This window comes from Serinus canaria, chromosome 1A, assembly GCF_022539315.1.
Source record: "Serinus canaria isolate serCan28SL12 chromosome 1A, serCan2020, whole genome shotgun sequence".
Lineage (NCBI taxonomy): Eukaryota > Metazoa > Chordata > Aves > Passeriformes > Fringillidae > Serinus > Serinus canaria.
The window spans coordinates 55,832,972-55,846,503 of NC_066314.1; the positions used below are offsets into that span (position 1 = coordinate 55,832,972).

At 46.6% G+C, this 13,532-nt stretch overlaps 2 protein-coding genes across 2 annotated transcripts in view; both read right to left on the minus strand.

Moving 5' to 3' along the window:
* Nucleotides 1-1,025, minus strand: part of SYCE3 (synaptonemal complex central element protein 3) — a 46,066-nt gene extending 45,041 nt beyond the window's left edge. Inside the window, exon 1 of the mRNA XM_050970159.1 lies at nt 699-1,025. Coding sequence (XP_050826116.1) covers nt 699-899 — 201 coding nt within the window. The 5' untranslated portion in view covers nt 900-1,025. The remainder of the gene's footprint in view (nt 1-698) is intronic.
* Nucleotides 1,026-1,800: 775 nt separating this feature from the next.
* Nucleotides 1,801-10,514, minus strand: GABARAPL1 (GABA type A receptor associated protein like 1). The gene is made up of 4 exons (XM_009094089.4): nt 10,301-10,514; nt 6,725-6,803; nt 5,614-5,732; nt 1,801-4,453 (listed from the first exon to the last, which is right to left on the minus strand). Exons 1-4 carry the CDS (start codon nt 10,388-10,390, stop codon nt 4,388-4,390), a joined length of 354 nt encoding a protein of 117 aa, XP_009092337.3. The 5' UTR covers nt 10,391-10,514; the 3' UTR covers nt 1,801-4,387.
* Between the last annotated feature and the right edge of the window lie 3,018 nt (nt 10,515-13,532).

A 13,532-nucleotide genomic window follows, 5' to 3' on the forward strand; every position in this document is an offset into this window, starting at 1 on the left:
CTGTATTCGAAACTGAAATTCAAATTATTTCAGCTAATAGAGTATGCTTTTAGCTGCATCTATGCCCATCTGGCTGTAGTCACAGCACCCTTCTGCCATACAGGGGCAGCTTGTTTCAGTCACAGTGGTGGATATAAGCTCAGAAATTGCTGCTGTGGGCAGGCTCCAATGCAGGATGAATTACTGTATCCTTCAGCAGCAGCAACAGAAGCTCTCAAATGGCTCCCCTCTGTATGCAGCAGGAAGAGAAGGTCTCATTAAGCATAGCAAGTTTTATGCCTGTGGATTTCAGTGTTCTAATTCTTCACTTTATCACTCCAAGCAACTCCCTCACTCATTGAAGCCAATGGTCCCCCTGGAGCATGGCCATGGCTGGATCTGATTCCTGCCCCCTCAGCCAGAGGGACCCACACAAACCACAGGTGACATGGAAGGAGAGAGGGAGGGGCAGGAAGTAGCACGTCTGTCACTGCTTCTCCAGATGAAAGCATGCATCCCTTTCCTCTTCACATGCTGCCAGAGCCTGGCTTGGAGTCTGAATGGTGCTGAACAAATGGCACCTGCTGGTTTTGCCAGCTCCCAGCAGGACTCCTTCCCCCTCAGTGCACAAATATCCACAAGGAAAAGCAGCCTCATTTGTCACTACTGCAGGCTTCTTTTTCAAGGGATCCCAGATTTCCTTATCTTTGCTCTCCTACCTTTAGAGGACCTTGTGGCATGGCAGGCACCCTGGGCCTCTCACTTCTTCCCCATGATGAGTTCCACCTCAGCCTGGGCTGCAGTGACACAGGACGGACGCGTGATTGCGTGAGGGACTTGGCTGGCACAGCACATGGGACTTGTCCTACTGCACCCATCAGAGGCAGTGGAGCACAGCCAGATGTGGTGACCAGCCCCATCCAAAAGTGACGAGGCAGGAAGCCCGCTGACCTGCTAGGGCCTGGCAAAGGCAGGACCTCGGCAGGCTCATGGCTGTGCAGGGCTGAGGGCAGGGCCTCAGCGGGTTCGAGGCTGTGCAGGGCTGAGGGCAGGGCCTCGCCGGGCTCGTGGCTGGGCAGGGCTGAGGGCAGGGCCTCGGCAGGCTCATGGCTATGCAGGGCTGAGGGCAGGGCCTCGGCGGGTTCGTGGCTGTGCAGGGCTGAGGGCAGGGCCTCGGCGGGTTCGTGGCTGTGCAGGGCTGAGGGCAGGGCCTCGGCGGGTTCGTGGCTGTGCAGGGCTGAGGGCAGGGCCTCGGCGGGTTCGTGGCTGGGCAGGGCTGAGGGCAGGGCCTCGGCAGGCTCATGGCTATGCAGGGCTGAGGGCAGGGCCTCAGGGGGCTGTACAGGGCCGAGGGCAGCTTCAGGCCAGCCTTGCTGCAGCAGCGCCAAGAGAGGTGGCCACAGTCCTGAGAGGCTGACAGGGACAGCACGAGGAGAGATACAAACAGTCCTGGGTCATGGGCATTAGGGCAGGTGGCCCAAGGTGCCTGGCAGGGACAGGTAAGGCTAGTGATGCCCCATCACTGTTCAAGGCCTTAAAATGGCAGAAAATGCATCATTGCATTCATTATGCATTTTTAAGACTTTCTTACATCATCCAGGTCTAATTAAAAGTCCCACTAGTGGCATAACAAGACACAGCCAGGTGTGTATGTGACAATATCACCAAAAATAGGAGAGATGGGACTTGTCCTGGGAAACAGGAAAGAGTAAACCTGGGGTTGTGGGAAAAAGCAGCAGCAAAACTTCTAGCAAAGTTGTCCCTTCATTTACAAGCCCCCATTGGGAAGAAATGCTAGTCACCCATTTTGGACCAATCTGGGATTTTTCAAATGCATCTTTATTGGTAAGTTGATTAAGCTCTAGTCTGAACTTTATTTTACAAGAACCTGCAGCTAACCAACACAAAAAAATTACCATCATTACCGTGTACAATACTAGCACAAAAACAGAAATGCCACACTTCAATTGAAAGAACTGTAAAAGAACTAAATTAAATAGTAAACTCTACACGTAACAAACAGTTGTGATTAGTCCCACGTGTCATTTAAACCCAGCAGTGAGAGGGGAGGACTGAACACAGAACCAAGCACCCCAGATGCCAACTCTTTCTCCCGAGTGTGCTTAACTACGTGCTTGGCATGAACAAGTGGGACAGCAGCAGAGAGATGCACACCATCTGCCTGTGTCTTCTCTTTTATCCTAGAAAGCCTCCTGGGTCTGTCCTCTGCTTCAGAATATTCAGAGCTTCCCAAAACAAGAGATTGATGCAGATTTGCACCCAAAGGATGTGAAGAAAGCCTGGTCGTTGAAGGAGAGCGAGTCTAAAAGAGAGGACTGAGCAGTACGGGCAGTGCAGTTATCCAAGTTGGCAGTAGGTACAACTCATCCAAACACATTTATTCCAGATGAACACAGGATGGAACAGCAAACCTGAAGTTCAGGATGTAATACTGGGGATATTATGCCAACCACTTCATCATCTGTGCCCTCATTTTCTGTCTGCCCATTCTGACTACTCTGCATTCTCTGTGGCTCCTCCCTTCTCTCCCATTCTTCTGGTACTTTCCACCCACACAGGCAGTAACCCTCCCATCCCACCACACTGCCCTCCCTGACCTTGACACGGTTCTGCCAGTAACTCCCACTTGACAATCCCATCAGCTCTCCTGCCTCATGCACCTCCACGTAACAACAGTCAGAGAAGGCTGAAACCTGATTTCCTGTTCCCCACACTCAGAGGAGCACTCATCTTGATTTCTCATTCCTGAGGAACACAGGGAATGGTGATCTAACTTTACAAGTAAGTAAACTGAGCAAACGCCTTAAACTTCGTTTGGAATTCACCTGTATTCTCCATCCTTCTTCTCTTTTGCCCCCTCTTGGTCCCTCTTTTAAATGTAGGAATGTTTACAGTAATTCAGGCCTACTTCTCTGATTTTTAGGTAAGACCCCAGAATTTTCCTGAATGTCAGCTCACTCTCCAAGACCTACTCCTTCATCATAGTTACGGCAGTAATGGGAAAATCTGCTGCTTGTGCCACTGAGAAGAAACTACTTTGGCATGACAGCATAAGGCTTGCACAGCATCTCACACCCTTCTAAGAACAACACTGGCTTAAAACAAAATAAGAAAAAAACCTACAGATAATCTGTTCCTTTTTCCCTTCAAGTCTAAAAGAACCTCTCTTGTGGCATAGAGAGGCACTGTTACCCAATCACAAAAAGCCAGCAAAACACATGTGGCAATGACTGATTTCCTATGCTTGGCCACGTGGTGCAAGGGCTGTAGAGGGATGAGACATGGAAGGGAAGGCTAAACCCACAGGAGCTCTGCCATCTTCAAATCTGCAGAAGACTGGTACAAGGACAACACTGATAGATAATTTTCTGTGTTCACCAAAAACAAGACCACTAGTAGTTAGTTGCCTTAATGCACAGCAAGGGTGACTAAAGTTAGGTATCAGGAAAAGCCATCTCACTTGTAGGCTAGCTAGGAACTGAACAAACAATCTCAGCAGCCTCCAGGATCTTCCTCATTGAAGTTCAGTAAGAACAAGTTTGATGAGCAGCCAAGGTGGACATGTTTGGGATACTCAGTCCTGTCTCAGAGCTTGGGGCTCTTGAGGTCCTTTCTAGCCCTGTGCTTAAGAGTTTATCAGTTGACTACACCGAAAAGAACAAAAGGGTCATTTTTCTGTCCAGCAGTTGCAATTAAAGGAAAAAAAAAATTGCAGAATTTTTCCTTCCTTTCCCCAACCTTCATGTCTCACAGCTGAGGAGTTCCCAGCCCTCAGAGTAAGCCCTTCTAATAATACTGATGGACAGAGCTACCAGCCCTTCTAATACTGATGGAAATGATGGGAAACACAGTACCCTTGGAACAATTCACAGGCAGTAGCTGGAGTGAGGACTGTCAGCACAGGACAGTCTTGTGTGGGCAGAGTAAAGTATTTCACAGCTCACTGAATGGGAGCCGTGGACAAGACAGGACAAGGTCAGTGTACAATACATGGCATGCCTTCTTCATCCAATGAAAGGGTTACATGAAAATGGCCATCCTGCCCAGTCACTCTCTTGGAGCTTCACTACACTGGCTTGTCTAGCAGCCTCCAGCACTAACTACTTCCAGCTGTGGCAAGAGAAGAATTGTGAACAGTGGAGTTTCCCCAGCCCCCCCAGTGTGGAACCTCCCCTTAGTCTTCAAGTTCACCCTGTCCCCCTACCCTGACTCCCCTCAATTTAAGAAAAAATGGTGATAATTAATGTGTGGAAGCTGATGACATTGTGCATGTGGTTCACTTCCAGTTCTCTTTTTCTCTTCTCATGCATCCTGCCTCTCCAGCAACCCCCTCCCCGCCAATCCATTCCATCAGTCCATCCAGCCTGCATGCCTGGGGGGCTGCTGCTCACTTGCCATAGACGCTCTCATCACTGTAGGCCACATAAAGAAAATAGTCCTCCTCGTGGTTATCCTGCCAGGGGACAAAGGGACAAAGTGAGGAGCCAAAGCTGGAAACTCACTACATGCGAGAAAGCTCAACCCAGAGATCATTGTAACACGAGCAGGTAACTTCTCTTCCATTGCTCCTCTCTGTTTACATGGAAGGCTTCACTTCCCAAGACCAAAGAGAACTCTGGCCACAGCTCTGCTTCTACACACAGGCAGGGCACATTTCTGCACACAGGGAATTTACTTGAAGAGCCACAGCCAGGCTGTATTGCAAGCATGCAAGACAAACAGCTCTGACTGTTCACCAGTATCTCAGCAGTGGTATGGTCTTAAGATCAAGTGACACAAAAATTCTGTGGAGTGCCAGCAACAGAGATCTGACCTCAGCTCTGGACAGTCAGACACTTTCCTTCAACATGTTCAGATTTGGAAAGCACCTTGCCTATGTTATTTTTTATTATCTTCATCAATACACAGGCTAATGAAATGTCTAGTTATTGTCAAAAAGTGACAGGCCAAACAAGGCTCACAGCACCATGCCAGAGCTCTTTTATTAAAACACCAGCAGAAGGAAAAATCAAGGAGAAATCAATCTAGGCTGCAAGCCACCCATGATATAATGGCTCTAGAATTGAGAAATATGGTGAGAAATATGGCTATCCAATATGCTTTAAGGCTGATCAAATAACACTGCTGAGTAGAAATAGTGGGCAGCAATACTCACAGCATCCTACATAGTCCTCACACAGTGAGGAAAAAGTAATTCTAGACAAAGAAAAAGTGCTCCTCAGAGACAGATGGACATCCAGTGATACTGGCCCTTTTACTGGCTAAAAGGAAATCTCTTTTGTATACACAGCAAAACCTATTTTCTCCACCCTCCCCAGCCCTAATCGCTGAAAAGGAAGTGGTTTATTTCAATACTTTGTTAAAATAGTAGAAGCAATATATCATTGCTGGGGCAAGTATTTGCCACAACCCTTTCAACAGCAAACAACCAGTTGAATTGGTAAGGCTCCCCAGGCTCCTAAGTGGGGGATGGAATTCCCCATATCAGGTGACGGGATACAGCTCAGGGCAAGAGGGTGCCCATGTTCAGGCATCTGTGACCAAACTGAAACCACTGACACTTCTGGACATTGCTCCTGCCAATGAAAGGGAAGAGAAAAGGGCCAGGCTTACCTCATACAGCTGGCCCATGGTAGCACTGGTGGGAGGGATGGTGTTATTGACGAAGAAGAACAAAGCATCTTCCGGCCTCAGGTGGATCCGCTTTCGGATTAAGAAGTAGAATTGACCAACTGAAGAGGAACAAAGAATGCCTTAAGATGCAGAAGGAATGTTGGAGGTTTTTTTTTTGTTGTTGTTGTTGTTGCTGTTTATTTCTGTATTTTAACCTAACTATGGCTGTTTTCTTTTGGTGGTGGAAGTCATATGCTGCATATAAAAAGTAGGGGAACATGAACAATGCAGGAAAACAAACAAGAAAAGAAAGCAGTAACTTCATGACTCTAACCACATGAGCAGCAATCCACTCAGAGCTGGCAGTTTCTCAGGTACACAGCCCATGCTATGTACACACCCCTATAAATCCACACTCCACCTCCTATGGTATGAAATGCTCTACTGAGAGGAATTGGTGGGAAGATATTTAACTAACTTAACCTTTAAATCCTACAGATCAAAGACATCTTAGAGAATTTAGCCTTGGTGTAAATGGTTATATCACTCCTGAAAAAAAAATCCTTATTATTTACTTGAACTACATTGCACAAGAAAGTTTTTCACAGTCCATTAAATACTGCAAGAAGAAGAAATGCTGTTCCTTTAACTCATTCTTAAATAAAAGCAGATGTAATCATACTCAAGATCACCATGACCATTCAGAAAAAGAACTTTGTAGCTATGACTACAGCTACAGGGGTGGAAAAAGGATGGGACTATTGCAAGAACTTGTCTCTTCTTGCAACAAGAGTACAGCCTCTGGCAAGTCTGCAGCTAGGACGTCACTGACTGGCCACGACACTGCCCATGACACACAATTTAGTTAGTCACTGTTGTCATGGTTAGAACTCAGCTGTGACACGCTAGCTAAGCCAGTGAGATACCTCAAAAGATCTCAGAGAATTCTGCATGTTGTAATCCAGGCTATAAGGTATAAATATAACAAAGACAGCACATAAACGAGATGTTGAGCCTGTCTGGATATATTCTTTGTGCTGATCACAGAGCAAAAAGCATTTCTGAGACTCTCTCAATGAAAATCAGGAAGAAAGGAGGTAGACATTGTTACCTGTGAGGTCAGAAGGCACGAGATACTTTCTTTTGTCTAGGTCAGGTACTCTGGCTTTGGGTGCTTTTTCCACGATTACCTGGAAAGAGGGAGAGAGAAAGCAAGAAACAGATGATGAGTATCATAAACCAAAATGGTCCAAAAAGCATCAGTGGATAAGGATACTACATTACCCTCTGATGGTGCTACCAGGCCTTGAGGTATATCTGTAACAAATACACAACATTAAAGAACACACAGGTGAGATGATTTAAAGAAGAAGAACAGGAGACAACCTAAAATCACTCCCAATAGCTGTGCTGGGAGCCCAGGCCTGCAGCAGTAAGCATGGTGAGTGAAAAAAAGAGTCCAGAACAGACATAAAAATAAACCATGATGGCTGAAAAAAAAAAACCAAAAACAGGGCACCTTGACGTTCCCAATTCAGGTTAATTTTGTGTGCAGAAGCTGTCAGGAGGGTAATACATGAACAAAAGTAAGTTAAACTGTTTCCAGGTTACAGTTCCAAACTGCCTTGCACAAAATCAGCCCTACTCCTAGTAGTCCCACATCCCAATTTCTACTTTCACCAACACCAAGTGCTCTGGAATGAAGCAAATAATTAAAGAGAAACTACAGCTCGTTGGGGAATATTTTTTTTAAATCTCCAGTTCTTCAGGAGTTATCATCTCCTCTGAAATTAACATCCTTTAAGTTTATTATCTATATTTCACATAGCTATGGACATTTCCTTAGTCAAGTAAACACACAATAATTAAAACCAGCCTACCATCTGGGCAGCTGGACCCACTGACATCTCTTGACAAAAATACTAATTTCCTTATATTCTAACACAGAAAAATACTCAGCAGATTTAAGATCAATCAGACCAAGAGGTCTTTGGCTAAAAGATAATTTTTGCTAGCAGAGCTAGGCAAAATATTTACCTCAGAAACAGGAATTATTCCAAAGTGACCTGATCTCCTTTTCCATTGAAACCTTTGGAACTACTGTGTTTGTGCAGAAAAAAACTGCAGGGTTTTTTTGTGATATGTATTTTTGAACTGGTAAAAGACACACCACGTTTCAATCTATGTGGCTTGCTGTTCTGCAGAAGCCATTCTGAACACCCAAACTAAATCTAAAGCTGGATTTTCTGAAATTTCTAAACTTTTTAATTCCCTTAGGCCCCATACTAGTAAATACTCCATCTGAAACACTGTGGGACTGATTTCTAAGGGTTCCATGCTCCCATTGTTCTTTGGCAACCCAAATCAGCAAATACAGTTGTTGTGTAAGAGAAAAGATTGAACTGCTGTGGACTAAGACTTCTTTGGAAGCAAAATGATGTTGCTCCACCACTGAGACACCACACCAGAACAAAATGTTACCATAAGCTTGGTGTATTTTATCCTGGACATAGTGCTGTGTTAACCTGAATCATTCTAGAGCCAAGTGAGTGTCTGCAAAATATCTCACACCAGAGAGGTACCAATTAGGACATCTTTTCCCTGTGCTCCATTTCAGTGTGGTCACCACAGCCAAACCCTCTGAAATTTCCAGGTTTGATTTTAAAACAGAAACACGGTTGCCTCAGCTACTTCAAGATTTTCAAATACCTAAGTTAGCACAAGGCACTCAAGCTCCTTCAGGCAGTTTGATAAATGCTGTGAGGGAAGGACAGTACCACAATCTCACTGAGCAGCAACAGCACTTCTCACACTTTTTACCAGCACAGCCAAACAAAGCAGAACCTAACACAGTAAACTGCTGTGGGGAGAAACCTTTAGTTCTTGCCTCTAATTAAAAAACCTACTGACAAGCCAAACTACTTGCTGTGACTACCCTAACTGGATGGGGGTGGGGGGAAGGAGGGGGCTTGTAGATCCACTGATTTAAGAGATGTTAAGAAACACCTCCCTCCTGCAAAGATGCACACAAGGAATGGAGATGCTCTGTTATTCTGACTGGCAACTGTAGTCAGTTTGCTGGATAATGCAGGTTATCTCTTCTGAAGCATTAAACCCTTCACATACCTAAAAAAAACTACAAAGAAAATCCTAAGGGCAGAATACAGACTATCTATGTTTGAGCTGCTGCTGAGTGGTGACTGTGATAATGCAGGGCAGTGAAATCTCATCAAAATGCTGAGATGTATCACGGCACTGCAGTGTAGGCAGCCAAAAGGATGACATCTTCAAGGATCCTGCTGTCAGGAAGGGCAGACACAGAAGTGATGTGAAGAACAGAGTGCTGCATTCATTTCTTTGTATGCAGCTCTGACAAGAGGCTAACCCTAATAATTCACGTCTGGGTCTTGCCACGCATCATTCCAGTAATTCTTAACTCCAGCACACCTTATAATTCTGGTCCTGGTTTTCTTCACAAAGTTCTGCTGATGCCCCTCCTATCCTGACCTCCTTTACCTCCTGCCAGACTGGGCCTTGTCCTGGGCTCCCCACAGGGCTCTTCCTGACACATTTGTCATGGCCTGCTGTGCAATCTGCCATGTTAATCCTCAATTTACACCTTCTCTCTGACCCGACCTACAGAGCCCTCATCATAAATACCCAACCCCACACACTTCAAGCTGCCCTGCTGCATGCTCAACCTATACTATGCCAAGCCTCCCAAAAGCAGAGAGAACAAAGGCACCCAAATACTGACTTCCAGAAACGTTTTCAAGTCTATTTGAGGGTCACTCCCAAGATAAAACATGCTGTTAGCCTGCAGGAAAAACATGGGGTGTAACTGTTACCCCTTTATCATTAGCTTTACAGGGGGAGTCCCAGTTTTTTTGAATACAGTACACCTGTGCAGTAAATCTAGGGCAGACCTCTCCAGTGGGGATGGAAAAAAAGAATATTTGCAAGATGTTTATTAAAAAGGAAAAAACACTCTACACTTAATTAGATTTGTCATTTCTTTTTTTTCCCGTCCCAATAATTATTCAGAATTACGAAGCCAGAAGTTTCCCACAGGCACTCCAAAGGGGCCTAAGAATGAGGAAGCAAAATTTAGCTAGATGACCTTGCATTCCAAGTGACATTTTCTCCACAGGATGATTAAACAGGAGGGCAAAAGGATTGAGAAGTATCACGTTTTTGCTCATGCAAAGAAAAAGAGCAAGGCTATATCGAAAAGGCATGCCAAAGTTAAGTAAAAATAAAAATAACAGGGACGTATGTGATGACCCGGATGCAAACCATGTTTAGTATGAAGAATACCCAGTTAACCCACTCACTGATCTCCATTTTCACAGAAACAAGGGTGAGCTCCTTCCCCACTCACCCCTACGCATGCCAGAAAAAGATCAGCAGCGTTCCCACTGGGGTTACTGTGGATCCCAGGGGAAAAGGTGTATTCCACCCCCCACCCATACTGCAGCCCTTCGCGCATCATAAATAGCCCCAGCTTCGCACTAAGGAGAAAAGCAGCCGGGGATTTGAATCAGAGCAGCGAAATCACCGTCATCTGCACTAAACTCATTTCTTTCGCCTTCAATAGAAGGCGAGCAGCAGCCGACGGCCGGCACGGAAAACAAAGGCGGCCGAGCCCGGGCTCGCAGCCATGGCCGCCCTGGCAGCGCGCACTCACGGGGACTCTGTCGGGGTATTTCTTCCGGATCTTTTCCCCTTCTTTTTTCCTGTACTCGAACGGGTGGTCTTCCTTGTACTGGAACTTCATGGCGCCGGGCTGACACTCCGCTCGCGGCTGCTGCTGCAGCTGCCTCCGCCCTGGCCGCGCTGCGCACAGAGATCCGCCCGGCCTCGGCCCCGACGCCCGCCGAGCTCCGGCCGCTCCCGCCTCACGGGGAGCCGCCCGACACAGCGCCGCCGTGACGTCACGGACAGGCCCCGCCCCGAGCCTCGGCGGGGTGACGTCACGCGGGGTGGCCCCCGCCGCCGAGCCGTGCCATGACGTCACGGGGAGGTGCCCCCCGAGCCGAGCCGCGCTCTGACGTCACGGGGAGTTGCGGTGCCCGGGATGGGGAGAGGTGAGGGGACAGGGAAGGGCGCGTCCTGTTCGTGCAGCGATTTATTGCCCGGCAATAAACAAACAAACAAATAAATATTTTAAAGTTTTTTTTTTTTTTTTTTTTTTTAAGCCTAAAGGCACCAGAGCGCCGCCCGCCCTCCGCAGCGTGACTCAGGGTTATAAACACGGCCCCAGCCGTAGCGGGACACCGCACCGCCCTGGAGACACGGCTGGGGGCTCCGCGGGTGAGGCCCGAATGCCCCCGCTGGGCCAAGTGAATGTGACCTGCGCTCTCCGTGACACGCACACACAAAAATAATCGCTTGTTCTCGTCCCCGAGGCTGTTGGATCGGGGCTGTTGCCTTGTCAGTAGCGTCTCGGTGGCAGAAAGCGTGCCATGTGATGTGTCACACCAGATGCGTGTTGCAAACTGCAGGCAGCTAAAGGCCTGCAAACAAGCCGAAACAGCGAGCCAATTTCGGCCCAGTTACTCAGCTGGCACATACAATATCTGGTTTTTTTCCCCCTAGGAGTAGATCAACTCAAAATTATTCACTGATCAGCAGAAGAACAGGCATTAATGAATGGTTCAGCATGCTCAAATCAGGATAAAAATCAATTGCTGCTACCCTAGGGACAATGAACTGGATTGTGTTAAATTATTTTTTCATTGCATACTTTACCTAGAGGAAGCAGAATTTTGCCAAGGCTGATCTTCTATCTGTACAGGTGTTTTAGCTGTAGCAGAATATGGGTGGAACAGCCAGATGCATAAGGTGATTCTCCATGGCCACACCAAAGGCAGAGGTAAAAGACACAGATTTCCTAATTCAACCCCAAGTCTTGACTGAGGATGAACAGAGGTAGGAAAAGATGTGTTGGGGTGTGATTTTCTCACCTGAATCATGACACCTACTTTTGGATGGCTGAAGTGTGTCTGCAAAAAACTCTTGCAGGTCCTTTACTTTCTAAGCTTTTTTTACCAGTACATTTTTTATACCAAATACTTTTGTTTAGTACGGGGTAGTGTGACTTCCCGCTAATGGTCAGTTCCAGCAGGTGCATGCCCAAATCTCCTAAGCATCAAGCAGCCCACAGTGGGAATGTCACAGCCAGTGTGTCCCAGCCTTCACTATTCGTGTGCATGAGGTTTGTACAGGAAGCACCATCCACACGTTTCTGTCTGTCCTAGGACGTGTAAACATTCTCCCGTGGTTGAGAGGTCAGAGGAGCTCAGAGGGGTGAGTCAGAAGGAAGGAATTATTTTTTGCCGTCCCATAGCAAATATCTTGGATTGAAGGAACCCCAGGGTTTAGACCCAGGGAAAATTCTGGTTTCATGGCATTAAACTTTTCTATAAAGCCTGTGTTTGGCCTCCCTGCTTCCTAACTGCACGCAGCACAGCAGTTGCTGAGGTGTACTGAAGGTCTGTAGTGATGCCTCTTCCTCAAGCACAAAAGAGAGGATATTTTCTAGCCTGTTTCACCTAAGCCACCAACATATTCTGGCAATTTAAACAGACTTATCTCAAACTCCTCTTATCCTGTGAATTGCTGGTTTTATCCCCAGGACTGCTCCCAAGGCAGCTAAGGTAACACCTGGTTTTAATTTCTCATGACAAATCAGAGAGAAGTGCCAGTTTTTTTTCCTGTTCTGATGCAAAGACATGGCCCTGTGAGCAGATTGCTGGGTGACTTCTCCTCAGCAACTCCCCTGACTGAAGTCTCTCCCTGCCCTGATCGTGCAGCCCTGGATGTGCAGCCCCAAGACTCGCTCCTCCTGCTTCCCCACTTCGTCAGGCGCTGAATTCCCAGCTCTCTCCTTCAGCCTCAATAATAACAATAACGTCACTGGCAAAACAGGCAGGAAGATGATACATGCAGAAGCAGTGACAAACACCTAAACATCTGACTTAGGGTTGTTAAAATGTCAGCCCATGGGCATGTGACAAACCCCACATTCTGCATTCGTTTGCCAGAGGGAGGAACTGGAAATGGTGTTGGCTAATTTTCCTACCCTGGACTGCCAGCACAAAGTGCTCCTTCAAGGACTATCAAAACAATATATTTTTTCTTAACCTAGAGTGTCAGAACAGCTCTGAGCACGGACTGTACTGCTGTATCTGCAGGTCATGTGAGTACATTCCACAAGGGATTTCCCAAGCGTTGCCAATGCTGCAGCTGTAGGTGCAGGAGACAAAAATATTTTCACAGAACCTGGGGGCAGGGTTTGCAGCCTGTGCCGTACTATACAGTCCTCCTGCTTATGACTCTGGACTACTGTGCATATTTATTTCATTATTACCTCCCCTTGGTAATTAATGCCTCTACAGACTGATTTTTTTTTTTTTTTAATCTTAAGTATGGACTCTGCATATCAAAGTCTCTTGTCGGAAAATTTGTACTTTGTGGTCTGAATGGTGATTAAACCACAGATGGCATACCTGAGGGCACTCATGCTTCTGATCTGCTCGCTGCCACCCATGGCACAGTCCTTGTCTGGTGTCTCTGCTGTATCCCTCGTGACTGGTCACCAGTTTCTCTTGGCACTGGATCTGTAGCACCTTCAGAGCCCGTATGGGCACATTGGTCTTGGATGAGGGCACAGGGTTAGTCACTCCCAGTAAACAATGTCTAATTGTGCAAATGTTTTCCTTTCTTCTAGGAAAGCACTCTGTATTGTCCATGCTGGCTGCTGTCTTGCTGCTCTATTTTCTACAATTTTTTTTTTTTTTTACAAAAAAGCAGCTTTTTCTTATCATACTTCTTGTATGGCCCAGCTTCAGCTAAAGGTGCTTAAAGGCATATGAATGATATTCTGAGGAGATTAAGGAACACAATCACAATTGCTG